The sequence below is a fragment of the Hetaerina americana genome, unplaced genomic scaffold (genome assembly GCF_022747635.1).
Source record: "Hetaerina americana unplaced genomic scaffold, ioHetAmer1.1.p SCAF_8, whole genome shotgun sequence".
Taxonomy (NCBI): domain Eukaryota; kingdom Metazoa; phylum Arthropoda; class Insecta; order Odonata; family Calopterygidae; genus Hetaerina; species Hetaerina americana.
Window position 1 is genome coordinate 62,491,902 of NW_027287427.1, and position 26,981 is coordinate 62,518,882.

Below are 26,981 nucleotides of genomic sequence, written 5' to 3' on the forward strand. Positions count from 1 at the left end.
ACCGGAGAACGGGGTAACACCGGGATCAGTGCTGACCATGACGTTATTTGCCATCGCAATCAACGACGTGACGTAATGCATCAATGCTCCAGTGATAGCATCGCTTTTTGTGGATGACCGAGCCATTTTTTGCCGGTCGGAACAACTGGTAAACGCCTCCAGGCAAGCCAAGGAGACCCTAAATAAATTGGGAGACAGGTCGCAAAAGAACGAATTTCATTTCTCCTCGGAGAAAACGAAATGTCTTCACGGACACCACATTACACCGACTTTAAGCCTGCTGGGCAGGAATCACCCATTTGTTGAGTCTGTCCCCTTTCTGGGAATGGTACTTGATCAAAAACTTTACTGGCAGGAGCATATCCGCGTATTACGTGAGAGGTGTCGTCAAACTTCAATTTTTAGGGTTTTTAGCTCTCTCTAAATGGGTAGAAGATCGCATCACCATGATATTATAGTATCAAACCTTGGTCCGTTCGAAATTGGCCTACAGTTCCATAGTAAACTCCTCAAGATGAGTCTTATTTGAAACCCCTTACATGTGTTCACTATGTCGGCATTCGGTTGGCAACTAAGGCACTACTACTCTTTTTTTGGATGCAAGCAGCCATTGTCCAGTTTATTCCAAATGTCAACGTATTTATCAGGGAATACGATAGACTGGAGGCACGACCCTGGGATAATCGAAATTTTCTTGCCTGCCGACCCAGACATCCGCCCATGTATATATCCTCAGCCGGCCAATATGACCGACCAGAGCATATTTAATCAGGAAGAATAGTCCGGGACGTACGTTCGGCAAGATTGGTAGCCAAGGGACGTACCTCTAGGTCCAGTAAACCTTTGCCGCAGCGCAAAAATGTATTACTAAGCATTTTTTCAAATTAAATTCTAATTGCCATGTGTCGCACCAATTCTGAATTGTATCTAGGTCTTTAGCTAACGTGACTCCGTCTTCGCAACTTCTAATGTCCCCATAAATTACTGCATCGTTGGCGAAAAGACGGAGATTGCTATTAACCACGGTACTGAGATCATTTTTCAAATAAGGAGCTAGAGGGGGCCTATGACACTTCCTTGTGGTACACCCGACGTGACCCTGACAATATCGGATGATGTACAGTCCAGGACGACTGTTTGAACACAATCTCTTAAGAATTGTCCAATCCAGGGTATAATACTGCCGTGTATTCCGTAAGTTTCCAACTTTGCCAGCAACTTACAATGAGGGACTTTATATAAAACTTTGTTGAAATCTAGGAATATCGCATCAACTGGAATATTACTATCATCGGAGTTCAATATACCATGAACAAAGAGTGTGAGTTGAGTATCGGAGGAACTATCCTTACGGAAGCCGTTTTGGTTATTAATCAATAAAACTTGTCTATCGAGGTACCTCGTTATGGAACTAAGAATGATGTGTTCTAGAATCTTACGAGAAATGGAGGTGAGCGATATTGGCCTATAATTAATGGGGTCCTCCCTGTCTCAGTTTTTAAACATGGCACGCCGTTTCTGTCTCTCCATTTGGCACGCTTTCTTCTGCTATTGATTTTTTAAATACTATATCAAGATAAGGGGCAATTTCAGACGACAGTGCTTTATGCACGCGCGCCGGTGTCTCATCAGGTCCCGGAGATTTGTTGGGGTCAATGTTTTTAAGAAGTAATTCTATTCGGCGGGTGGGAAAGTCGATCCCTTGCATTGGCTGCAGAAATGTTTTCGGAAGGTTCTCTGGTATATTCTGTGAGTATATGTCGAAAAAACTCTGGAAGAATAAGTTTAATATGTTGGATTTATCTAAACTACTCGTTACTTTATCCCCATTTCATTATTCAACGAATTTACAGTGGACTTTTTTCCCTGCACATCCCTGACGTAGGACCAAAACATCTTTGGGTTATCGTTTAAATGTTCTCCTAATTTTTTCCTTTTGAATTCCGCTAGCGCCTTCTGGAAGGCCTTCTTGGCAGTGGACCTAGATGCTTTGTAATTCTGTATGGTTTCGTTGATTTTATCTGGGGAGGAATCTTGAACCGCATTTTTCATTCTTGCATGGCATGCCCTTTGCCATCTTAGAGGTTTCCGTACTTCCGAGTTGTACCCACGGGGTTCCTAATTCTCTCTTACAGGTATATATATACTAGGTATGAATATCTATATTGCTGAACGTGTTATTGCAAGAAAATTATTCCTAGTATCCTCGACACTCCTGGTTTTGCTTAATTTGTCAGAACTAAGAAAGGAACATTTTAACTCAAATTTTAAGCCATCATAGTCATATTTATTGAACAAATAAACCTATCTTTTAGGTTTGTTAACTTTTTCTATGCTTAGAAAAAATTTAGTGTTTACAGGCCTGTGATCACTGATTCCATTAATAACTTCTACATTTAAGAAGTTTTTGGATGTATGTTTTGCAAATAGATCAAGAATGTTCTTTCCTCTTGTTGGTGAAGTGACTCATTGATGTCGGGAATTCGAGGTGAACATAAATAAGAGGGACTCGCATTAATCCTTATCTTTTCCTCCATTTGTAAAACTGTACGAATCCCAATCTATTGTGGGAACATTAAAGTTGCCACCAATAATTTGGTATATCAGGGCCACTAGGAGCATTGGCTGTGCCAATATCCAGCACACCCAGGATACAAAGCCTGCCACCTTTGTAATGTCTACTGCTGTTTAAAAACTAATATTTTGTCACCAGGTGCCTGCACACCTCCAAATCTTCCTATATTTAAAAAAAATTTGTCCGGAAGGAGTGGAGAAGGACACCAAAGGGAGTTATTGCGGAAACCCTGAATTTATGTCACTAAAGGAAGAAATGGACAAGCATGTAAAAATATTTATTCAACATCATCCACAGCTTTATTCAATGAACCGATGTAATTCTTTCTACTGCAAAGAGGAAACATTTTTCATGAACAACAGGGAAACTGAAAATCACAATGATCATACGTCAAGCAGAAAATGGATGGATGGAGGGGGAACATGTAAGGGAAATCTTATACTAAGAGGAATGCTGGCCATTCAGGAAGGGGCTCATGGTTAATCTTTGGTAGGAAGAGATGAGGAACATACGCTGAAAATACAATAAGCATTATCACAGGACGTTACTCAGTAATTAAAAACTAAAATATTATGCCCCTTTAATTAAAGTTCTTTTTGTTGCCTTTTGAAAACAATTCACTTTCTGTGTACACTGCATGTCCACTCTTCGAATCAATCTGGTGCAAACCAATGGCAATTTCTTATCTTTGGCAAAGAGAACCCTGCATTCGGCTATAAATGACAAGAACACCATTCATCCTCACTCCTTAACATTTTCAAAACACTATGTAGTACACTTTTCAAGGGAAATAAGATAAAACAGTAAAAAGCGTATGCCTAGTTGTGCAGGGGATATCAGCCGTTGGGTTCTCGAGAGGTTTTTGAATGCTGAGAAACATATTTTTTTTTTATGTTTCCCATAGCAAAATTATGTCAAACCAGTCATTGTTCATTTCTTTAACCAAATTCGACAATTCTTCGTTATATGGAATACTCCTTGGGAGGGATCCTTCACGTCGTCATCCATCGCCTTTGATGATTGTGGAGCTTTTTGTTTTGAATACCTTGTGAACAGGACAGTGCCGACTCAATGTGGAAAGCTCCGGCGTTGAACTCACCACTCACCTCGCAATGGCTTAAATTGTACGCCGCGGGATATTCTTAGGATCGCCCAGCCCGTGTGCGGGCGAACGGTAAGATTTAGTGTCCCGAGTTGGGCTTAGGACTTGGTCAGGAGTCCACCGATGACTTTGGCTGACGGGTGAGGTGGGTTCAGCCCCGAGAGTACGGCCACCCCGTCCTCGAGGTAGTCCGCATACGGAACGTCCTTCACCGTTTCCACGCCGTGGCGCAGAATGATCGCCTGGGAGTAGATGCTTGTGTAGATGCCCATCGTGGCGCCAATCCCGACCTCGAGGCAGAGTTTGTGCCTCGCCTGTATTAGAGCCTGACCGATGCCCTTTCCCCTGTACTGAGGCGACACGGACAGCCCCATTGGCTCCAGGACGTGGTCTACCACCACCTTGGACGAACCGGACTGGTAGGTGAAGTTATCCACTCCGTCGTGGCAGTGCTGGAGGAATGTAAACAGTCTCTTCATGCTCTTCAGGGAAAGGTCGCACGCGTCATGCTTATGGGGGTTGGCCCTTGAAGACACGCGGAGGATGGTCACCCCGGCCTGTTCGGATGATACAAATACTTAATTAGTAATTTCTTCGACAGTATACACTTACTGCTGCATGTTTTAGGATTTAATTGGCAGTGTAATATCTGCAATTCTCGACAGTGGTGCAAAGTGACCCTAGTTGTCGGCGCACTCTAACTATAACTACTACTGCCCTACTTTTACTATTCATTTAAATACAGGTATCTTATTTTTGTTTCCTCATGCTTAACTTGGTGGAAATTTTCGGTATATACATACAGAAGGGTGTGTGGAGGTTAAGTGTTGGAGGAGTGTTTGGATTTAGATGGGAAGGAAAGGGAAGAGCCTGCGGTGCCAAGCGTTGCTCATAATGGGGGTTTGTTTGGGAAGGGGATGCGCCCTGTGGGGAGCACTGTACGTTAAAGAGCAGTGTGTCCAGGAGGAGGAATTGGGAGGGATAAAAAATTTCGTTTGCAAGTTCATAATTGCAAAGGGAAATATTGAAAATTTTCCAATTGTTCGAATTCATCGAGTCTATGCAGTTCATATTTTCGATATGGAGAATTTCTGGTTCAAAGTCACTTTTATAGTCATGTTCAATGAGCTGCTTGGCAATGAGGGATGTTATGTTCCTTTTCTAGACATATGCTCCATCATCCTTTGAATTTTCGTCTTGTTTGCTCGATATATTTATCGGAAGACTCCGAGCACTTCAATGTATACACTCCACTATTCTCGTCTTGGGGAATTTTGTCTTTATTTCGTGAGATGAGATTTTTCTTAGATTTAATTTAATACAACAGGCAAATCTTATTTTTTTCTTTGGGTACTGTTTTGCCTAATTTTAGAGAAACATTTCCGAAGCAGAGAATGCGTCGCCATTTGGCTGAGGGATCTTTTAAATGGTCAGGGCTGTAAATATTGATACAGATATTTTGTTAAGCGATTATCCTACGGTTACGTTTATTTATCACTTCTAGATAGCCAGTTTCCAGAGGGGGCATCCCCGTCCCAATCACAACCCCGTTAAAATCCAGTGTTTGACCCTGCAGGCTATACTCTCCTTTCCTCTCCTCTTGGAATTTTTATCCCTCCCTTTCCCCCTGCGCCCAACCCTCTCCCCATAGTAAAGGTATAGACGTACAAATATGTCTTATGTAGAAACTACCTGAGGATGGTGTCCAATGTCGAAACCTAAGTCGTTTATTTAATAAAATTAGTTTGGAATTACGAAGTAGCAACTTCTATTTCAGTACATAGTATACTTTCTTGTGGTTAAAATAATCCTGTGGTATCTTTAGGGGAGAATTTTTGATACGGTGGTCTCTTTAGGGGTGATTAATTTTAAAACTGTGTTAAATCTTACGAAATAATAATTAGATGCTGAGTGTGTTGGTTGGTAGAGGAATCTTAGAGGCAGTAATTGATCGGGAAAATGTTAGCCAGTTGCGGTAGCGGCGGGTAGAATGGAGGAGAAAAGGAAGTCCCTTGAGTTCAGGTATGATCAAATAATACTTCAGGGTGTTAGATTAGTCATATGTTGTCGTGAAAGGTGGAACGTGCTTCGTTCCTGGATTTTTAAAATACACTTTCTGGGGCGGACTGCTCTAGATAGTATTTTTTTCATTAAATAAGTACTTACTATTGCGTCGTTGTTGTCTTCATCTAGTGCATACAATGAGATGTTATCTTTCAAGGCGTTATCTAAAAATTTCCGTATGTCATCTTCGGAGTATTTTGTTGTTTTCCGTAACTCAGAAGTCACTGGTTCGTCTTGAAAGAAGTTGTCTATCATATGCTGCATGGCCTCTGACCTCTTGTCATCTGGTATGTCCTCGACCCGAAACGATTTGTGCCTGAGCCAGACACGTCTCGGAACAGAGGAGGGTCGTACAAAACTGCCGTTTTCACCCATCCTTTAGGCCTATGAAACAAAAATAGTAATTAACATCGTCTCATAGAAAGATATGTAAGGCAGACCTTAAATAACATGTTAGCTGCGTAATCAGCCTTTCAGAAATGCTTAAAGAAAATTTGCAATTGGGTATATTATCATATTAATTCAACATATTTAATGTAACAGCGAAAAGAAATATTCTCACATTGATTTAAAAGGATCGCATGAGATACGGTCATATATTATTGTTCGGTAATTTTAATAGAAAGACAGCCGATTATGACAAGAATGTACGATCCCATTAAGTATTCCCAGAAAGGAAAGTTTCCGCATTATCTGATTGCCGACTTTTAATATCAAATGCAGGTAAAATTAAGGTTCAGCCGATTTTTTCTATTGATGGCTTTAATAGAACACCATAAATTGAGAACTTAAGCTATAACACATTAATATGCACAAACTCTTCATTTTATACAGCCAAGGTTTATTTACATTACAGATGTATTGGAATTTTTAAGTGAGAACTTTATAAAAATGTTATTTACATAAATAATTAAAATACTCCTTTATTGAACTCTCTTTTCACATGTTCTGTTCGTTAACTTCAAAATAATTAGGTGATGAAATATAGAAAGAAATTATTATAGAAATTTTGTTAGGCTAGATCGGCGTTGTTTCGACTTCCGAAAACTAGTGTAGTGACAATTGCGTATCCACTATCAAAATAGGGAATACGGAGACTTAAAAAGTGATAGATTTGGAGTAGTCCATATATATTGTTAGGTAATCTACCGGTTAAGGTAGGTTTTCGGATGGACACAGCTCCTAAATAAATATTTTGTGACTCCTAGCAAAACACAACATCCTACTCTACATCAGGTCCCTCTTCATCTCCGAGTACCTTCTTCATCCCGTCCAACATCCCTATCCTATTCCTTCCCTTTCCTCGTTTGCCTAACATTCTCCCCTCGATTAAAGTCTTCAATATCCCACTGCCAGTCAATACACGCTTCATCCACTTTTCCTGCCTCCTTTGGATTCCTACCAACAAACCCCTCTCTTCGCCCACCATACCAAGTAAATCCTCATTTGTTTCTTCTCTGTCCATTTCACCTTCTCCATTCTTCTCCACACCCACATTTCAATAGCCTCCAATCTACGTTTATTATCCTGCTTCAGTGACCATGTTTCCGCACCGTACATAGCTACGCTCCATATCAAAGTTTTTACGGGTCTTTTCTTAATATCCTTACTCAACGTCCCCGTCATCAACTCCCTCCTCCTCGTGAAAGCCTCTTTGCCTGGCGCAATTCTTCTCCTTACGTCCGCTCTACTTTGGCCGTGTTGGTCCAAAACACTACCCAGATACGTTAACTGTTCTACCTGCTCTAGTTTTTGCCCTCCTATTTTAATGTTGAGCTTAGCCATTTTCTTTCTAGAAAATCGCATAACCTTTGTTTTATTAAGATTGATTCTCATCCCATACCTGTCGCACTGAATTTCCAATTCACGCAGCAATTGCAACCCCCTGGCTGACTGACAAACTAAAGCTTGGTCATCAGCAAACCTAACTGATTTTACGAATTCTCCGCCCACTTTCATTCCTACGTCCAGTTCTTCCCATGCCTCTTTAATCATTTCCTCTGTATACAGGTTGAACAGCAACGGTGATAATGGGCAACCCTACCTTACACCTCTTCCTAACACTGCCCAACCGGACTCCCCGTTCCCCAACCGCACCTGAGCAGTCTGAGACGTACAGGTTGCAGATTAGCCTCCTTTCCCTCCAATCTATTCCTATTTTCTTCAATATATTCATTAGTTTTTCCCAATTCACTCTGTCAAACGCTTTTTCGAAATCTACGAAACAGGCAAATACCTCCTGGTTGTGTACCTATATTCCTCTCGATTAATAATCTCATTACTGCAATTGCATCACACGTACCTCTCCCCTTCCTAAACCCAAACTGGTCATCCCCTGAGTAATAATTTGCCCTTCTCTCTTTTTGTTTATGATCCTGAGAACCACTTTAGCTGCGTGGGATATCAAACTTATTGTCCTGTAGTCCTCACATGATGTAGCCTTTACCTTTTTCGGAATAGGAACTAAAACTGATCTCACTAAGTGTTTCGGCCAGATTCCTTCCACATAAATACTACGAATCAGCCCATATGGCCTCTTCCTCCCACATTTTCCTAAACATTTCAATGGTTCCGCGGGAATGTTATCCACTCCCACGACCTTGTTTTGTTTCATCTCCCTTAACGCCCTTTCTATCTCTTCGTCTAGTATGCATGGACCTAAGCTATCTTCCTCTACGTCATATTCTTTTTCAATGTCTAACTTTGTTGGTCGAAGTTCTTTACTATACATTTCTTCTATAAATTTCATCCATCTCCTTTGGCTCTTTCCTGTGTCAACTATTATCTTACCCGCCTTATCTCTAACTGTTTGCATAGATCTTTCTTTCTTACTTCCTGATAAAGATTTAACTTTGCTGTACAGCGCACCAATTTCACCCTTCCTCTGCAAACTTTCCATATATATGCACGTGTATATATGTGGGTCGCGGTAGTCCAGTGGGTAGAGCGTTGGACTGCTGACCGGAGGGTCCCGGGTTCGATACCTGGGCAAGGTACCCTGGGCACCTGCAGCTCCACCCAAGCTGTGATTTTTCGGGTAGCAGATCTTCCTGGGAAACCATAACCGGCACAGGGAAAGGAACCCACCTACACTGATGAGTGAATTTCACACGCCGTCGGGCTTAGTACGGGATGAACTCTGCCATCACCTACCAAACCGACCTTCGGGTTGATTACTGTTTTTATGTTTTATATATATATATATACCTATTATACATATATATATATATATATATATAATTATATATTGTATGTACATGTATGTTACGTATTTATGTGTCTGTATAGATAAATTGGATCATAAACACAATGATCAAACCGAATGTCGGTTTGGTAGGTGATGATCGAGTTTACCCAGTTCTAAGCCCTGAGCCCAAAGACGGCTTGTGAGATTCACACATCAGGGGGCTGGGCTGCATTTCCCTGAGCCGCCAATCGTTTCCCAGGATGTTCTCGTACCCGAAAAATCACGTCGCACTTCACTTCCTGAGGGTAATGCTATAATATTAGAAAAAAGCGAGGTTTTTTTTCCTAGCTCCTGGCTGACTACATTCAGTCATCTTCTTTACATTTGACGATAAGCCTTTAATCTCTTGCCAGATTATATACGGGAAATGATTAACTGGCAGCTCTGTCTGTCACTGAAGTCTTTATTGAACGTACGGTGAATTAACCGCACATTTTACTACCGTTTTTCCACGAAGCAAAGCTGCTATTTTTACGCACCTTGCGCCCTATGTACGAGTGTAAGCTAAACGATCACGTGGATAGTTAGATGGACGTGTGGCATAATACACAGATTCCGCGTCTTCCAAGCGGCCCTTAATTTGTTTTTCTTTTTTGTGGCTCGCGTCAGTTTTCCTGTCAATCCTTATCTTCTTTGAAGTCCAGAAAGGGATACGTGCCCAAAAAGATCATGTTTTTAAACTTTTATTTGCCTTGTCTATCGTCTCTCTCCTCCCACGTGACGGAAATATCTTCTCCTAAGACATCGGCGGGTCATGAGGACAAGTGATTAGCTTAACACAGTCATCAAGTATTAAGATATCCCAACGTCAAAGCCATCGATTCAAAGAGCATGAAGAAAAATGGTAATGGTTTACTAAGCACCCGATCATTGCACCTTTCCCTTTCTATCTTTTCGATGCCAATGGCACTAATTGGACTTTGCGAAGTTTATGCGATATCGCGCTTCGATGGCATTTGAAAGAGACTTCGCGTTTTGATTTTTTATGGGATAACGCGTTGTTTTTTAGTGCTATCAGAATTAAGTATTCTAAAATAACATAACAAACGTATAATCATAAAAATAGTAAATAAATATTAGTTCATCACTAAGGTTCCCGATGTTTATTTTTTTCGGTATCACCGTCTTCGCTTGCAGCTGTTTTTCCATTAATATAACGATGTTGATTTGAATAGTTTCTCCCGAATGTATCAACGACAAAATTAACATTTATTTTTGACAAACAGGGGAACGGGGTTCCAAGGCCACGTACCCGCACTGTGGCAAGGACACGCACGAGGGTAAGAGTGCCCCTCGGGACCTCTTCGTGTCAATTGCGAGGGTGCACACCCAGTGCACTCCCGTGATTGTCCGTAAAGGAAGGGAAGGTCATGGAGATATAGACGCTGAAAAATCCCATGCGAGGAGAAAATACAGGGAGTTAATCGCCCCAACTTTATCCCGGTCGTTTGTTTCCGTCGCGTTCATCCCATTGCAAACGTGTACCATCGCCACACAAACAGAAGTTCCAAAGAACAATGCTTCGAACACGCGAGTAAAAAAATTGAAAAGCTCCAAAGAAACTAAGAGTAAGGTGGAAAACGAGCCACCTACTCCGTTGGGCCCTTCAAAGAAGAGCCCACCAAAAAACCACGAAAGGAAACATATCGAAAGGGCGTGACACCATCCCTTACGCCTCCAGCAAAGCCAAGAAAGCTGGAGGTTATGGAAGAGGGACACAGTTCCTCGGATACTGAGGCTCTCGGGCGAGAGTGAAGGGAAACATCGTTTCAAGTGATAGTCTTCAAATGGTTGGTCATCTCCACATTTTTGAAACACGTATTTAATTAAGTATCTTTTAACATTAAAAATGGTTTTTATCGACACAAGGAGGAACTGGCCGTTTTAATTCATGCTTTTAATCCCTCGTGCATTTATCTGCAAGAGACACATTTTAAGGCGGCAGGCGAGGGTATTCTAAATGGGTACGCTGCTTTTAGACTGGATGTCACGAGTGGTCAACGAGCTCAAGGTGGAGTAGCAGTTGCGACTCGTAGTGGCCCTTGACACCTCCCGAGCCCAACTGAACTCTCCATTCCAAGCAGTGGCTGTCACAGTGCACACCCCAGAGAGGATAAAGTAACGTTTATCTGCCTGAGGGTGCACCGGCAACACAGTTCAATCTAAAAGCCCTTGTCCGTAAGCTACCTCGGCCATTGATATTGATGGGCGATTTTAATGCTCATGATCCTTTATGGGGAGGGCCAATGATCCCAAGTAATGGGAGAGGACGGATTTTATCTAATTTTATTTAGGATTTCAACCTGTTTTTATTAAATAGTTGCGAAAAAACTCGTTTGAACAGTTTTAATAGGGAATTCTCAGCTATATATCTCTCTATAGGCTCGAGAAGTCTAGTCCCGAAGCAGAAGATATCCGCTCATAACGATCTCTGTGGGAGTGACCACTTTCCGCTTTTACTCGCCAAAGAAGACTTTTCGCCAAACAATTTTAAACCTCCGAAAAACTGGCTCATCAGCCGTGCCTACTGGTCGCTATTCAAGCGCCTTTTTACTTTTCAACATGACTCTGGTATCGACGCGCTGCGCAACGCTGAGACCAGGGTCATGTTTGTCAAACGCTGGTAGCGGCAGCTACACCAAGTGTCCCTCGTCCCTAGTAAAAGTAGTGTTGGGTGTTTACGGGGTGCATCGACAGCTATGGTCATTTTACACCACTGTCAAAACGTTTAAAACATCAACACAATTTTAATAAATGCATAAATATTCAAAACAAAAAGCATTAAAAAATAAAGAGACCAAAATTACAGTTGCCTTATTAGGCCAGTTTTCCTTAAAAATGCTAAAACTCTCTTTAAAGAGTTGGGGTCATCCCCTAATATGTGGCCCGGTGGGCTTAATAATCGCGCGATGCGATATATAAAATCGATGAATATACGATGGGATATATTCCAAATCTATTCGTGGGATAGGTTAAATCTTCATTTGAATAAATGAGTTTCCGCGCAGTCATTTACGTCGGAATTTTTATGTTTATCGTCGGGCAGAAAACAGAAAATTTCACTTGATCGTTACGGTAAACACCAGTGTCATTATTAAGATAGAAAGAAAGACTCGTACTTTTCCACAGATTTTATTATACGGTACAACGCGTTTCACCGACTTGCGTTTCACCGACTTGAATGAACGCGTTGTACCGTATAATAAAATCTGTGGAAAAGTACGAGTCTTTCTTTCTATCTTAATAATGGATATTAATTACTTCCACGAAGTGAAGCCTGAAACAATAGAATATATACCAGTGTCATTATTTATCTTTTATTTGTGTTTAAAGTAAAAAGCATAGGTCGTCAGACGGTGACTTTTATGAAAGAACCGACCTGCTTAGGTTTCGTGCTCGTATCTTAGTGTTATCCCTTATCTCTCGGATGATATTTACCAAATGCCGACTTCAGTCAATTGGAAACAAAAACTCGCGAAGGGCATCTTATCACAACATTTACAGTGGACATGTAGTGATAAGAAGCGCGATGACGTAACGAATATGAACTCTGCCATGCTATTACATCTTTGAATAAACAAATCACAGGTCCTTTCACTTGATCAATTTATTCTTCGAATTTCGTTCATGAAAACTTGCCCAAGAAACTCGAATACAACCGACGTCATGACCGCGGCCATGCTCTACGCGAATTAACTTTTTTTTCAATCAACGTCCTCGTTCAGAAGCCAGCAGAAATATTTCTTGGATACAGGAGAAAAAATTCTCGTATAATGCCCTGCGTCATATGGCGTTCTTCCTTTTGGTATGTCCTATACAACACCGTTGCCTACATTCACACCAGCAGGGCTCCAAGGCTTGTTCCTTGGTCTACTTGTATCTTCTTCTCTTTTCCCCATCCGCTGTTTCATTAAATTTCTATTGCTAACATCTCTTTTCTTCCGATCACATGCCCAATTCAGTTTTGTTTCCTCATCTGAATAGCGTTTACTAGCGTTTTCTTGTCTCGCTTAAGCAGTGTAACTCCTCCCCAGTTTATCTCTAGTTTCAGATTGCTACAGTGTAAGCTTATCTTCTTATTGAAGTAATGCTTTTGAATGGAATCGACCAATCATAACTCATGTCCGGACAACACGCAGCGGTACTTAATTGTTGAAAGGGAAATGGTTGTTTTCAGATCGCTCAGCTGTTCAGTTAACCTGCGTAAGGGTATCGCTAAAATAGACAAATCGTTTATCGATTGCCGTGGGATTATTATCGAACACTTACGGCAGACGTGAACTAAAAATGCGTAACATTCGCGATGATACGCGATTAATGTATTGCATTGTTTATTTTCCACTAAGTTCTACATCGCATGCGGGCAACTCATGGGCGCCTCCCGATGAGCATGAGCAGAAGAGCGCAGATATTTACAGGTGAATACTGTAAAACTCTAGCGACAGTGCATGGTTACCCTGATGTGTTTACAATATGGTGATTCCGCGCAGAAAGTTGTTTTCTCACTTTTAAAAGTAGGTTGCTTTTGGAAATGACCAACCATTTAACGTATGAAATTTAAGTGCAATAGCGTCAAAAATTTATTTTTATTATTCGGTTTTACCTTCAAAATTTACACGAAGACAAATTTCAAATGATTAAGTTAATTAATTGAGCGAAAGAGTGTACGCATTGTCCTTCGGGCATACCCTCCCTTAAGGTATTAGTTCCGAATTTAGATAAACACTCGAAAGTATATAGTACGGGAAGTATTCTGTCTTGAGACACATTCTTATGACAATTTCTGCCAAATTTTCTTTCCAATAAGACAAAAAGATGCCGGCCTGACAACTCTCTTCTAGTCTTAATGGAAGTTCTTTTTGAAGAAAGAAGACGCAACTTAACTCAAAAACGAAGAAATTCCTGCTAATATTAACGGTCTATGAAGATTGTAAGATCACTTACTTGGAAATTTTGTAATTCATTTCTCAATTGCTACATAATTCCCCGCCGTCATAGGTGTCGCCTGCCAGTGCAGATGAACCACGGTGAGCATACGTTTACATATTGTCAGCGCAGATGACGCAACAGATGCAATAGGAACACGCTATGTACTTATAAAAAATTGAAACTGTTTAGCGCAGTTGGATGCTTGGAAAGCACCCTATGTTTTAGCACATGAAGAATTAAAATAATGACGGTGCGTTAATTTTACTCGTGTTGCTCCATAGTTTAACGTCACTGAAGTTGATGTAACTATTCACATCATATTTCCTGTGAAACGTGAAATATTCGTCGAGAAAACTTGATAGTTTTGATGAAGAAGCGTAGTTGTTGGGTCGCTTGGGGCTTATGATTACTTTCAAGACGTATTTTCGTTTTTCCGTCAGAGTTTAAAATATAGTGAAATTGGGTTTGATGTTACTTGAAGCTTGTGGATGGCTCCAATCCGCTGGTAAATATCGCTCGGTGATGCACTCGTATTCTGAGAGAAACTCGAATGAGTTCTACAGGCTAGGTGATTCTGCACCGCACCAGTTACCCAGAGACCCAAATTCGTCAATATCTTCACTTAGGTTGCTGTAATGTGCTAGATTACGCGTAGTGAGATAGATGAAAAATCGACAGTGTTACCGAGTAAGCAAACTTAATTTGAAAGGCAATTAAATGTTAATGGAGGAAACTTTCAACTGATGTTGTTTCATGCAAAAATTTTGAAACGAATAAGAAGCTAGGCATTGAATATATGAGATTGTTAGGGAGGAAAGATTTTTCTGCCATATTTTTAACCATGGTATGTCGCATGAATTAAAATCATCTCTGAATGAAATTTAAGACGCACCTCCTGAAAGAAATATACGGGTATACCTGTAAATCAGTCATTTCAAGGGAAACCCACATTCTGAGCTACAGTGATCATTTTTTCCAAAGAAGTCTTTTTGTACAGATATGACTCCGTTGTCTGAACACTATAGCTCAAATAAATATTAATATAAGCAACAGAACATCACTAAATACCTTTTTCTGTTAAGAGTAAACAGGAATAAAAATTCGTTCCCAATCGACCCGAGTAATTTACCCGAATATCGTTATAATATATTTTTCTTCAAATTGTTAACTTATTATTAGGTAATCTACAGATTAAAGTAGGTTTTGGATGGACTCAACGACCAAATAAATGTCTCGTCTCCCCTAAAAAACACAACCCAACATTCTTCTCTACAACAAACCCCTCGTCAACTCCATAGACTTCCTTCCTCCCTTCATCCCATCCAACATCCCTATCCCATTCCTGCCCCGTCCTCGTTTGCGTAAAATTCTCTCCTCTGTCACAGTCTTCAGCATCCCACTGCCGATCAATATGCTTTCAACTAAGGAAGTTTAATAATTTTTAATTTAAGTTAAAATGTCGTAACAGTGGGAAGTTTAGTAATATTTACCACGATCATTTCGCCCAAGTCGTATTTTTTGCTTTAACTTTTCGATTGGAGGATTCTTTCCTTGAAATTTTCATCAATGTTCTCCTTCTGCATAAAAACAAATTTTGCAAAACAAGAAGGTGAAATAACAATTTATGAAATGCCGCTACGATATGTTTTTACCTAGAACGGTCGAGTACAGTACGGTGTTTGCAGTAAAATAAGTGCATAGCGATTTGCGTTCTCACTATAGTTTCTTTTAATCAATCAGGGTATTATTATATCTATTTTAAAGGTAGGTCTTATTAGGTCCCGAAGGACTTTTTAATCCTTTCGTTCTTCTAACCTTTATGCTGTCTAAAAATTTTAATTTTCTCCCTGTCCCTATCCCGTTTTCCCAACGCTCTCCCTACCACCCACGGTCTTCAGCGTGCAAATAGCTTTCAAAATTTTCTCCATCCACTTTCTCTGCGTTTTCGGGTTCTCCCCTCCCCGGTATCTAATTCTCTTCGCCCACCCTATTTGAAAATTCAGCTTTTGTCTTCCTTTTTCTAACTCATTTTTTCCGCCACACACACTGCTAAAAAGCCTCCTATCTACTCTCATCGCCTAGCCTCATAAACCAGGTCTCACATCCATATAACAACACGTTCCTTTTTGAATCTTCACTAATCTCTTCTTCATATCTTCGCTCAGTATACCCTTCGTCAATTTTTTTCTTTCAAATGCCTCTTTCCCTAATGCAATTGTTCTCCTTGTGTCCCATTAAGATGCTCTATCGAACCTAAAGTATTGCCCTAAAAATGAACTACTCCACCTGTTCTGGTTAATTCCTACCTACTTTTTAATGTTTTACTTAAATTTCCTACTTTTCTAGAATCTTGTTACTTTTTTCTAGTGGTTAATTCTCATTGTGCATCACACATTGTTTCTGTAAAGCACACGGTGATAATTGCTATCACTGCGCTAACTTACTCAATATTGCTAGCTCATCTGCAAACCTAACGAACTTAAATTATCTCATTGCTAATTTCAATTGTCAGCTCAAGACGTTCCCATGCTACCCTTAACATTTCCTAACCGCATAGTCTCTTTATCTGTAGACAAAAGTTATGGCTGAATTTTGAAGACGAGAGTTATCAAGATCATTTGTAAATGCAACCATTATTTTATTTTCTTGACATCTTTATGAAGAAAATAATTCATATGGACGGAACCAAAAAGCCTACGGGAAGGTGTGATGTCAATTTGGATTGATTACGCCAGGCATCGTACAACGTCTCCGACAAGCACGGCAAGATACGTGGAAAGCTTTGCGGAGACTGTCACGGAAAAATCAAGGTGAAATTTGCAAAATAAGAAGTCGTCTGAGCGGCATTATCAAAGGCAACGGAGGCAAAACTACGATATTTTTATGCCTTAAGCCTTATGAGTAATAACCGATGCATAGTCACGTTGGTCATTAAGTTTCTGAGCAAAATTATTTCAAAGGTCTTCGGGGACGCGTCGTTTTCAGCTTTTACTTGAGTGGGGGAAGATTTTTTTTTAAATGAAGGGCCCCATACGTACCGGTGACAGGTTCTAATTTGATCTAATTTATTAATTTTAAAATGATGAAAATTGTAATTTTCCACAGCGATTTATTGCGTTCAAAGCATTTCAATTCCAATGCAACGTCATCGTCTACGTAATTGACCTATTGAACGCCTTATAACACAATAAATGGTCGATAAACATAATTATTATTTCAAAAGATCCCATTGGGTATATTGCTTGTCATACGCACCATTCTAATTCATCTGATGATAAAAAAAAAGCTTTCTCGCACCTGTCCAGTTTCTGCACGTGTCATTTCTTTTAAACCGCTTATACTAAACGTGGGTGTGGCAGAGAATGGAGAAATTAAGTTTGACAAAGAGAGGAAGACAAACGCCGAGGTTTAGAATAGGGTTGGCGAAGAGAGGAAGTTTCATAGGGGAAATTCGAAAAAGGCAGACTTAGGTAGATGAAGGAAGTTATGCAAAGGTTTGAAGGTCTCACGTGATAGACGGGAGAACGTTGGGAAAATGGGGTAGAGGAAGGAATGAGTACGAAATTAGGAGAAAAAAAAGAATACATTCTCGCAACCCTTAGAAGTAAATAGTCGTCAGAGACCCTCCGAAACATAAATCTGAATGGATAGAGCACCTTGAATAAATTCCAATGTAATACAATTGCTCCATGAGATCCAAAACAATATTTCAGAAAGCATGCCTAAATCCTACACGCACGTGATGTGTTAATGTGACATACGTGCTTTTTGGTTTGGCCAGAAATCTTTAACTCAGCATGATTTGAGAGGTTTGGGGGGGGGGGTTAAAATTGCCCTACCTCGTAAAATGACACCTCTGGCTGACTCGTGTTTTTCGTAGTAGTAGTTTTTAGGGGAGGCGACCGACAACTGAGGTCATTTGCGCCATAGAGGATGGATAGGAAAGGATGATGGGTGGAGAGAAACCCAGCGTCGGCATTAGCCTACTCTTTACGAAAGGCGCCAAGGGGTCCGCAGCTTAACGTCCCAACCGACGGACGGCGTACTCACTCAAAGTGCCCTCCACAAAGCACCTCAAGTAGGGATCGAAATACATCTGAAAAATATTCAACACCGCCGAGATTTGAACCCGCGCCCTCAGGGTGGGAAGCCAGTACGTTAGCCCCCGCACCATCTCGATCCCCATGTTTTTCGTATCCACAATAATCGTTAAGTAAAATTAATCCTCCCGCGACCAGTCGGTAGGGCATCCTCATAGAATAAATGAACGTAAGTGACTGATTAATGTTTTTTTCTTATTCGCGGCATACCGGCCAGTGTTCCGACTGCGTTCGAACGGATGCCTTGCTCGTATCACAACGTAAGCCCTGTTGCCGCGTGGCTTTGAGGTGCTAAGAATGGTTATCAGCGCTGAGTAATCATTACTCTTAGGATACTCTAAGTCTGCTTAACTGATTAGCGATATAATAAGGTAGGCTATTTCTTCGGGAGAATTCAAGAACGTGAACAAGAGGAGTAAACTACTGGTTATTGATCGTTTGTTCAAATACGGTAGCAGAAAAACGAAACTCACCCGAGTACGTGACACTTTCCGTTGATTCTTAAGCAATTTCCCCATAAGCCTCTTTGATAGTGCCTGGAAGCTATGGGAATTACAAATAAACATGTTTGTTGGTCCTTTCTGTTTCCATGTTTGAACGTTTGGCCCCGTCACTTACTCCGTATTCGGTTTGAAAATATACGTACAGATAACAAACACACTCGCAGAATTTCGAATGAGATAAAACTGAGCGAAGGATTTGGGTGTTGATTTTAAGATCGGACCTAGGACATATTCGAGGTTTCAAAAGACTTATTACAAATTTTTCGGGAGTTTTGATAAAGCAACTTGGTTCCATCGAGAAAATCATCTTAATTTCATCGGGGAAATTTTCGGGTAAAAATATGAAATGAATGGCCTGTTTTCCTTTTTCTAGTTCATTGCAACGGCCCTGAAATATTTCTTGGTAATTTGTTGGTAATAACAGGTTTTTTAAATAAAATATTGTGTGACAATATTAAAATGACTCCAATTCTTACGAGATAAAATAAAAATCGGCGCGCCGATATAACACGAGACTGGTATTATTCACTCGTTTCGAGAGCCAATAGCGAATTTCTCTAAATATCTAGTCTTTTCTCTTGTCGCGTGTCTGCTTCTTCCGTGCAGTCTCCGGGCATCGTTGCGTTATAGAAGAGGGACCCGGTGCGACTTCTGAGCACTTAAGATATCGAACGCGAAGGTGATTCTCATTAGCACGGGAAGATAAACAACGTTAAGTCACCCCCCCCCCTTTGAGCCTCACGAGTGCGACGTGAACCCCCATCTGTGAGCATGAACTCCCCAATTCGCACCCGTCAATCTCGCGTGTGCGTAGGGGAAGAGCGGCGCTCCGCTACGCCATTGAGAGGGAAACTTATTTTTGGACGAGTTCGTCTGTTTTCTTAATCTTCAATTTAAACCAGCTGCGGGCTATAATTACCTCCCTCCCTCCACATCCTCGCCATCCCTACCCCACCGAATCCATTCATGTGAGTGAGGTTGACATGGTTGGTCGTGGATACGAAAGCATTCATTCCAGTTCATTCCGGGAAAGTACATCCGTGTTGTGTATGTGACTCCGTCGTATGAGGAAGAAGTTGCCAATGGAGAAGAGCACCATATACAATGCGAGCCCCAACGAGGAATGTAACGAAGAGTTGGGAGGGAACGAAGTCGCGCTCACACGCTTGAGGATACGGCATGACCCAATCATACCTCTCCTTCACGGAAGAGAAACGACGACCTCCCTACGATGAATGTGACCTGCTCCGGAAAGTGCATCACGTTCGGAGGGATTGTGATTAATACCGGAGGGCACGCGGTAGACTAAAAATAAGGGAAGATTTGGGATAAATGTTAGGGGATGATGGGTCGCGGCGGTCCGGGGGTAGAGCGTTGGACTACTGACCGGAGGGCTCGCGTTCGATTCCCGGGTATGCCTCCATAGACACCTGCAGCTGAACTCAAGCTCTGTGATTTTTCGGGTACCAGATCTTACTGGAAAAACCATAACCGACGTAGGGAAAAGAACTACCCCCCCTAACCTGATGTGCGAATCTCACAAGCCATCTTTGGGCTTAGTACTGGGTGAACTCTACAATCACCAACCAAACCGACCTTCGGGTTGATTACTGTGTTTATGGTTATTAGGGGATGACAATTCACTCATTAAGCCGGGTTTTTAAACTTTTTAAGAGAGACTTTTGATCAAAATAGAGCGTGATAAATTTGTAGCCTATTAGCTTTATGAATTTAATTTATTTGAATAGCAGCTGTTAGAGGTTTTTTTAAACGACCATGACAATTTTTTTAAGCCACAGTGATTCAAAATGACATAAGCTGTCAGATAATTTTGACTAGTACCACAACGAGGGCGTGTGGCAGGGTTTTTACGGTCACAGCTATTGGTTCTATCTGTGATTAATTATTCAAAACATCAGAGCACTTCATGTTTTTTCAAAGTTACGGTTCTGCTTATTTTGGTCTCGGATTGCGTATGGGGGAAAATGATTCCTTATAACGTCCACGCTGGTGAAGCGAAGGTATAGACTCATCAAACGTATTCTCAACAGTTTTCATTATTGGAGAGGTCAATAGTGCGGAATTAACTGTTGGGGAAGATTAAAAATGCGATATTGTTGCAGATAGTAAAATAGTTTTGGAAAGGATTCCAGAAGATAAGCTAATAGGAGAGTTGGTAAGGAAACGCTCGATAATAGCTTAGCAACATCGACATATCATGTTGGGCTTTGTCACTGTGTCGTGCACGCGATGCTTTGGACAAAGACGATTTTCTTTTGCCAAGCATTATGTAAACTGCATTCGTAAAAACGATCTGATGCACTTCAAAAGTCAACTGGTAAAGAAATGATAAGATGTTATCGAATTTTGCAACAACGGTAAATTGCATAAGTGAAGCACTTTTAAACTTAACTTATAAAGAAATAATCCGAGACTAACAAATTTTGCAGCAACTGTCTGGAATGTACGGGGCGTTTTCTCGGATGTCAGCATGAATAGCAATAAACATTTATAATTGATTCAATAGCTAGTGAAAGAATGCGACGGTTTAATTGTCGCTCCTCATTTAAAGAGAACCAATTAAAATCTTTAATTTGAGCTAAACATGTGCTACCATCTTTGTGTGAAACAATGATTTTTTTACCAAATATTCGATTTTTCAACTCCAAAAATTTCCAGCAAAGTACATTCAAATCGGATCTAGCCTATGATACTTAGTGCTAATATTTTACCCTTTTGGTGCCAAAACTTAAAAAGAAGCCCTTACTCCGTAACGTCTTGGTGTGATGTGTCCCCAAAAAAAGAAATCAATTTTCAGATGTGTATACATACACATTCAAACAAGAAAACCCGCCATATGGCGAACAAATATTCATTCACATGGATACACAAATACAGAAATACACATAAAAGACGAACACAGGAGAGGCGGGGAAGGCGGAATCGAGCAGATCACAAGCGCAAAAATATTTCCAGAGCATCGGGCGGCAAGTCGAAAGATGCGGTGTTCAAGTCCCGGTGAAGGAAGTAAGTTAAGTGAGCAACAAAGGTATCGTCAAAGTCGAGGCAACGAATCAACGAAGGCGTTGTCAAATATAACAAGATTAAATTTTAGCGAATATAAAGGAGAGCGGCACACAAGTATCTTTAATGTATCGTATTCTTTCAAAAGACGGAAAGAAGTCCTCTTAATCTGATATAGGCGACAAGAACGCCAAAACGTTTAATATTTGCCTCTCTTTTCAGCGTATTTTCTATATTAAATCCGTGCTACATTATTATATTTGGTATTATTATTAGGCAATCTACCGGTTAAGGTAGGTTTTTGGATGGGCACAACTACCAAATAAATATTTTGTGATTCCTAACAAAATAAAAAATCCTATCCTACTCTACCTCAGACTCCTCTTCATCTCTGAATACTTTCTTCCTCCCTTCATCGCGTCCAACATCCCTATCCTGTTCCTTCCCTTTCCTCGTTTGCCTAACATTCTCCCCTCTATAACAGTCTTCAACATCCCACTGGCGATCGATACGACCCTCATCCGCTTTTCCTGCCTCTGTAGGATTTCTCCCAACAAACTCCTCTCTTTGCCCACCATACCAAGTACTTCCTCATTTGTTTTCTTCTCTGTCCATTTCACCTTCTCCATTCTTCTCCACACCCACAATGAAAAAGCCTCCAGTCTACGTCTATCCTCCAGCTTCAATGACAACGTTTCCGCGCCGTACACAACTACACTCCATATCTAAGTTTTTACGAGTCTTTTCTTTACATCCTTACTCAACGTCCCTCTCATCAACTCTCTCCTCCTAGAGAAAGCCTCTTTGCCTAGCGCAATTCTTCTCCTTACGTCCCTACTTCTTTTATATTTGGTATATAACCATAAACAAGGTAATCAACCCGAAGGTCGGTTAGGTAGGTGATGGTAGAGTTCACCCAGTACTAAGCCCTATTCGGCGTGTGAAATTCACGCATCAGGGTAGGGGGGCCAGTTCCTTTCCCTGTGCCGTTTATGGTTTCCCAGGATGACCTTGAACCCAAGAAATCACTTTAGCTTGGGTGGAGCTGCAGGTGCCCGGAGTGCCTTGCCCGGGAATCAAATCTGGGACCCTCCGGTCAGCAGTCCCAACGCTCTACCCACTGGACTACCGCGACCCACATTTGGTAAATATATATATATATAATTTTTTCTATGCACACACACACATATATATATATATATATATACATATATATATATATATAATTAATTAAATATGTGCTTGTGTATATGTAGACTTATAGATGTAAATACACTGATAAAGTTTTGGTAAGTGCTCATCTTTCTGCAGTTCATAGAGAGCGTATCCTAACCAGAACCTCACACATTTCTGATGGATTCACTTTTCTATCACCCGACGTCGGGCTGACATAACGCAAACTGACTTAATCACTCCATCTTATTACATACTTATGGACACTATCCTTGAATCATCCCGCTTCTTGCGCGTAGAATGGTGGCGCTCAGGCAATGATGGAGAATTAATTCCTTTGGCGCTTTTGAAAAAAATACTCGTTCTGCATGCACAGCAAGAATGGTCCCGGTTAATGCCAGGTAGACAATCTGCTCCATAGCGTTTTACTCTCCCACAAACTCGTTTGACTCTATACAACCGCCTGTTTCGCCGAAAATGATTCTATTGGTGATCATACAACTAATATATAAAAGGTGAATGATTACCGTGTGTGTCCACAGAATTCAACCCGGAGGTTTGGTTTTGATGACTGAGGATAGAGCTCAAACAATACTAACCTCAATGGCATGTGGAATCCACAAACGTCCGAAGGATGGGACGTTCTGGTTCATTCCCCGTTGAATGACCAATTTTGATATTTTTCCAATATTTTAATTTGATTTTTCTACGACCTAGGCTTTGATAGTTCTAAATCGCCGTCAGAGAAGGTTATGTTTAAGTATATTCCTGTGCCAAAAATAAAACATTTCTGTTCCCCTTGTATGTTCCTGGTTAGTACCATCCAACTGATTTAACATCAATCATGCTACACTTTGATTTTCGCTTTGTTCCAATACTGAAATTTAATTATCGTTTTTACTTATGTGTTAAGGATTTGTAGTAGTCCAGTGTGTAGAGCGCTGGAGTACTGAACGGAGGACTCGGATTCAATGCCTCATGACGCCTCTTGACACCCTCGGCTTCAAGCTATGTGATTTTTCGGGTACCAGATCTTCCTGGGAAACCATTGGCGGTAGAGGGAAAAGAGCTGCCCGCCCCTTCCCCAATGCGTGCATTTCACATGCCACTGAGCTAAGGACTAGGTGAGCTCTACCCTTCCTCATCAATCAAACCAACCTTGGCGTAGATAAATTGGGATATAATCAGTTTTTATAGTTGAATTTGTGGGGTACAAAATGACCTACCCTATCGGGGAGTCCAACCTTCCTTCTTCATCATCTTATGGCCTGGGGATGATGTAAAACCACCGAGAAGTTGTAAAAGTTATTAGCGGATGACAACCGACCGCTGAGATCATTTACGGCATTAGGGTAGGTGGGTAACAAGATGGAGGTAGGATAGCCAGGGAATGCGGGAAGGATGGAGAGAAAATCAGCGTCCACATCGATGTACACTTGTGCAAAAAGAGCGATGTACACCAAGGGATCACACAATATAACGTCCCATCCAACGGACGATGTACTTGAGCTCCTCTGCACATGGCACACACGTAGGAATCGGGAGACCTCCGAGAAATTCGGCCACCGTCGGGATTCGAACCCCTGAACTCGGGGTGGGAAGCCAGCACGTTAGCCCTCGCAGCAATCCCATCTCAGCAAAAGTACCGAAACCTAGGTCGTAGTGAATTAAGTGCAACTAGTGGAATATTGTAATCATAGGTCTTTCCTCCCGTTTCAATTCTACCACGACGGTCTACACCAATTTCCTAATCGATCCTTTTCGTGAACCAGCACTCGGGTGTCCCGCGGAGTTGTCTTCGCCAGAGAAAATTGCCCAACCTGAGCCTGACTTGAGGAATGTATTCGCGGGGACATACTGGGGTTCCAGAGCATAGGGGAACAAGCGTTTTTTTATCAGCGGGTTTGAAAACCAACCCTCAGAGATTTTGGCTTCGTTTACCGCACGCGCGCAACCCCTGTTAGTTCGTACCTTGTTTTCCCTTAGGCACACAGCGAGTCAGGGTTTCTTCCTTCCGGAACGGTCTCTGTTGACAACTCCTCTTCACTCAGGCACGCTCGAAGTCTTTCCCTGGGGCGCGCGCGCTCACTCCGTCCACAGCCTCCCGTCGTCCTCAAGAGCGCTATGGAGTGGGGGAGAAGAAGCGGCGGAGTAGAGGAGTCTTGGTCGTGATTGGGTAGGGGAGAGAGAGAGAGAGAGAGAGTGGGGGGGGAAGGGTGAGAAGGAAGTGGGGGGCGGTATTCCCATCCCTTCCCTCACCCTCGCGAGGGCCTTATCAGCGTTGAATTGAGAGCGCTCTGCTCTCAGCGCGCCGCGCACATGTCCGCGTTGCTTCTCGGTTGTTATCACGAGAAGAAAAAGAGGAGGGTGGGGGTCGAAAATTTCAACCGGCAGAGGAGATAAGTAGATGAGAGAGGTCGAGTAGAGTTCTTGCAAAGTGCCGACGCTTGAGTTGTCAGATTTGTGTATCGAATGTTATAAATATGACGATGTTATGTTATCGCGTTTCGCATACCAGCATCGCGTTTATGGATCGCTGGAGGGGGGAGGTCGAATGGTATGTTAGCGTCTTTCCGATGTTTGCATTCCCAGATGTGTTTATTCGAGTATCGTAAATATTTCGATGTTGTGGTATCACGCTTCACATTCCAAAATCATGCTTACGGATCGCAGCTAATAGAGTCGCCTACGGTTCACGTTTTTGAAATCAAGGCTGCGCGAGTCGATGTTTTGGCACGGTGCTTCTACCATTTGCACCCTCATCACCGCTTGGTCCTGCCGCAAAGCGTACCATAGCGCTGGTAAATTAGTGAATCGTGGTTCTCCGTCCTTGAAGGCTTTCAAGATGTCTGGTTTGATTATTGGATACTGTCCGCAACTCAGGAAATGTTGTTGTTTTCAGCTAAAACCAGTCACCTTTTTATTCGAAATGTGTAAAATTACTACCAAATGTGAATAAGACTTGGGTTGCTTCGATAAGCGAACCCAGCCCGTACTAAGACAAACAGTAGGAAAATTCACACATCAGTGTAGAGGGGAGTGGGGAGAATATATCCTTTCCCTGTGTCGCCTGTGGTTTCCCAGGAAGACCGCGTGTCTAAATATATCACATAGCCTGGATAAAGCTGAGGATGCCAATAGTTATCCCTCGGGTTTGACCCCAAGACCGCAAGGTCAGTAGCTACACTAAGGTTATCGGGACTGTAAAACCAGCCTGATAGAACATCTAGGCCATGTAATGAAATAGCCTACGGTCCACTTGGACGATGTTGACGCAAAAGATCTTGTCTACATTTCCCAGAATACTCTTTAGTCCTTCGATATTTTCATATCGAGAGGGTGGATGTCAATGGCTCTTTATGGATCTTAAAACTGATCTTTGAGGCTGGTGGAAGAGTGTAAATTATGGGCTTTTGAGCGCTAGAAAAGGAGAAAATAAGTTGATAAAAACCAACGCCGTGGTTTTAAATTGGGTGGGCGGAGATCGGAAATTGCTGAATGAAATCCGAAAAAGGTTGATACAGTGGATGGAGGAAACATTTGAAGTTAGTTGGAACTTGTGAAAACCGTGATGAATTGATAACGTAGGGTAACCGGTGAAGAGGAAGAGAACAGACTTTTTAGTCTCCTTGAAGGCAGGTAAAATTTATGAAGAACTGAAGACGGAAATTTTTTGGTTAAACAAAATGTAGTTCTCAAGATGCATAGAAGATATTAGTCGTAAGGAGCCTTCCTTTAGCTTAACTTTAACTGATAAAATACTTTGAATGAAAATGTTATCTTGTTAAAAAGTAATATCCGCAATTTCTGCATGCACTCCACATCTAAACTGCCTTTCGACAATTTTTTTCCGCATTTGGAAAATGCCAGCAAGAATAGAAATTAGTTCATGTATTTGAATCGTTTCATAACGGGTATCAGTACATAATTACACATTACGTTAATTAATATGACAACTGTAAGTTTTGTCATTAATATTTTGCAAAAATTTCAACATTTTGTTATTCTTCAAATGTTATTAGATTTTTATGAACATTAAAACATCAGCGATCGCGGGTCGCACGAAAAGTATTAGCGGGTCACGAATTGTGTCGCAATGTTCTAAATAGATGTCCCGTGTCATATGGTTATTTAGTGTAGGGTTGTGTGAGTTTCGTATTCAAACGGTGCTGCAACATCTCATTCGGGAATTTCAATTGAAAAGTCGCATTCATATCAAGGTCGGTGCAATTATGCATTGGTTCGAACAACGCGAATTTATTCC

General features: G+C 41.4%; 1 protein-coding gene across 1 annotated transcript; it reads right to left on the minus strand.

Moving 5' to 3' along the window:
• Positions 1-2,843: 2,843 nt before the first annotated feature.
• On the minus strand, positions 2,844-24,869 carry LOC139698023 (uncharacterized). The gene is made up of 3 exons (XM_071596880.1): positions 24,689-24,869; positions 5,844-6,125; positions 2,844-4,234 (listed from the first exon to the last, which is right to left on the minus strand). The coding sequence occupies exons 2-3, from the start codon at positions 6,114-6,116 to the stop codon at positions 3,776-3,778; spliced, it is 732 nt and encodes a 243-aa protein (XP_071452981.1). The 5' UTR covers positions 6,117-6,125; positions 24,689-24,869; the 3' UTR covers positions 2,844-3,775.
• Between the last annotated feature and the right edge of the window lie 2,112 nt (positions 24,870-26,981).

What these genes read in the sequence shown, in the direction of transcription:
- LOC139698023 (XM_071596880.1), bottom strand. Translation starts at nt 6,116, where the DNA reads ATGGGTGAAAACGGCAGTTTTGTACGACCCTCCTCTGTTCCGAGACGT. An exon ending in AAGACAACAACGACGCAATA is followed by an intron (nt 4,235 to 5,843) that starts GTAAGTACTTAT and finishes TCATCCGAACAG; the next exon opens with GCCGGGGTGACCATCCTCCG.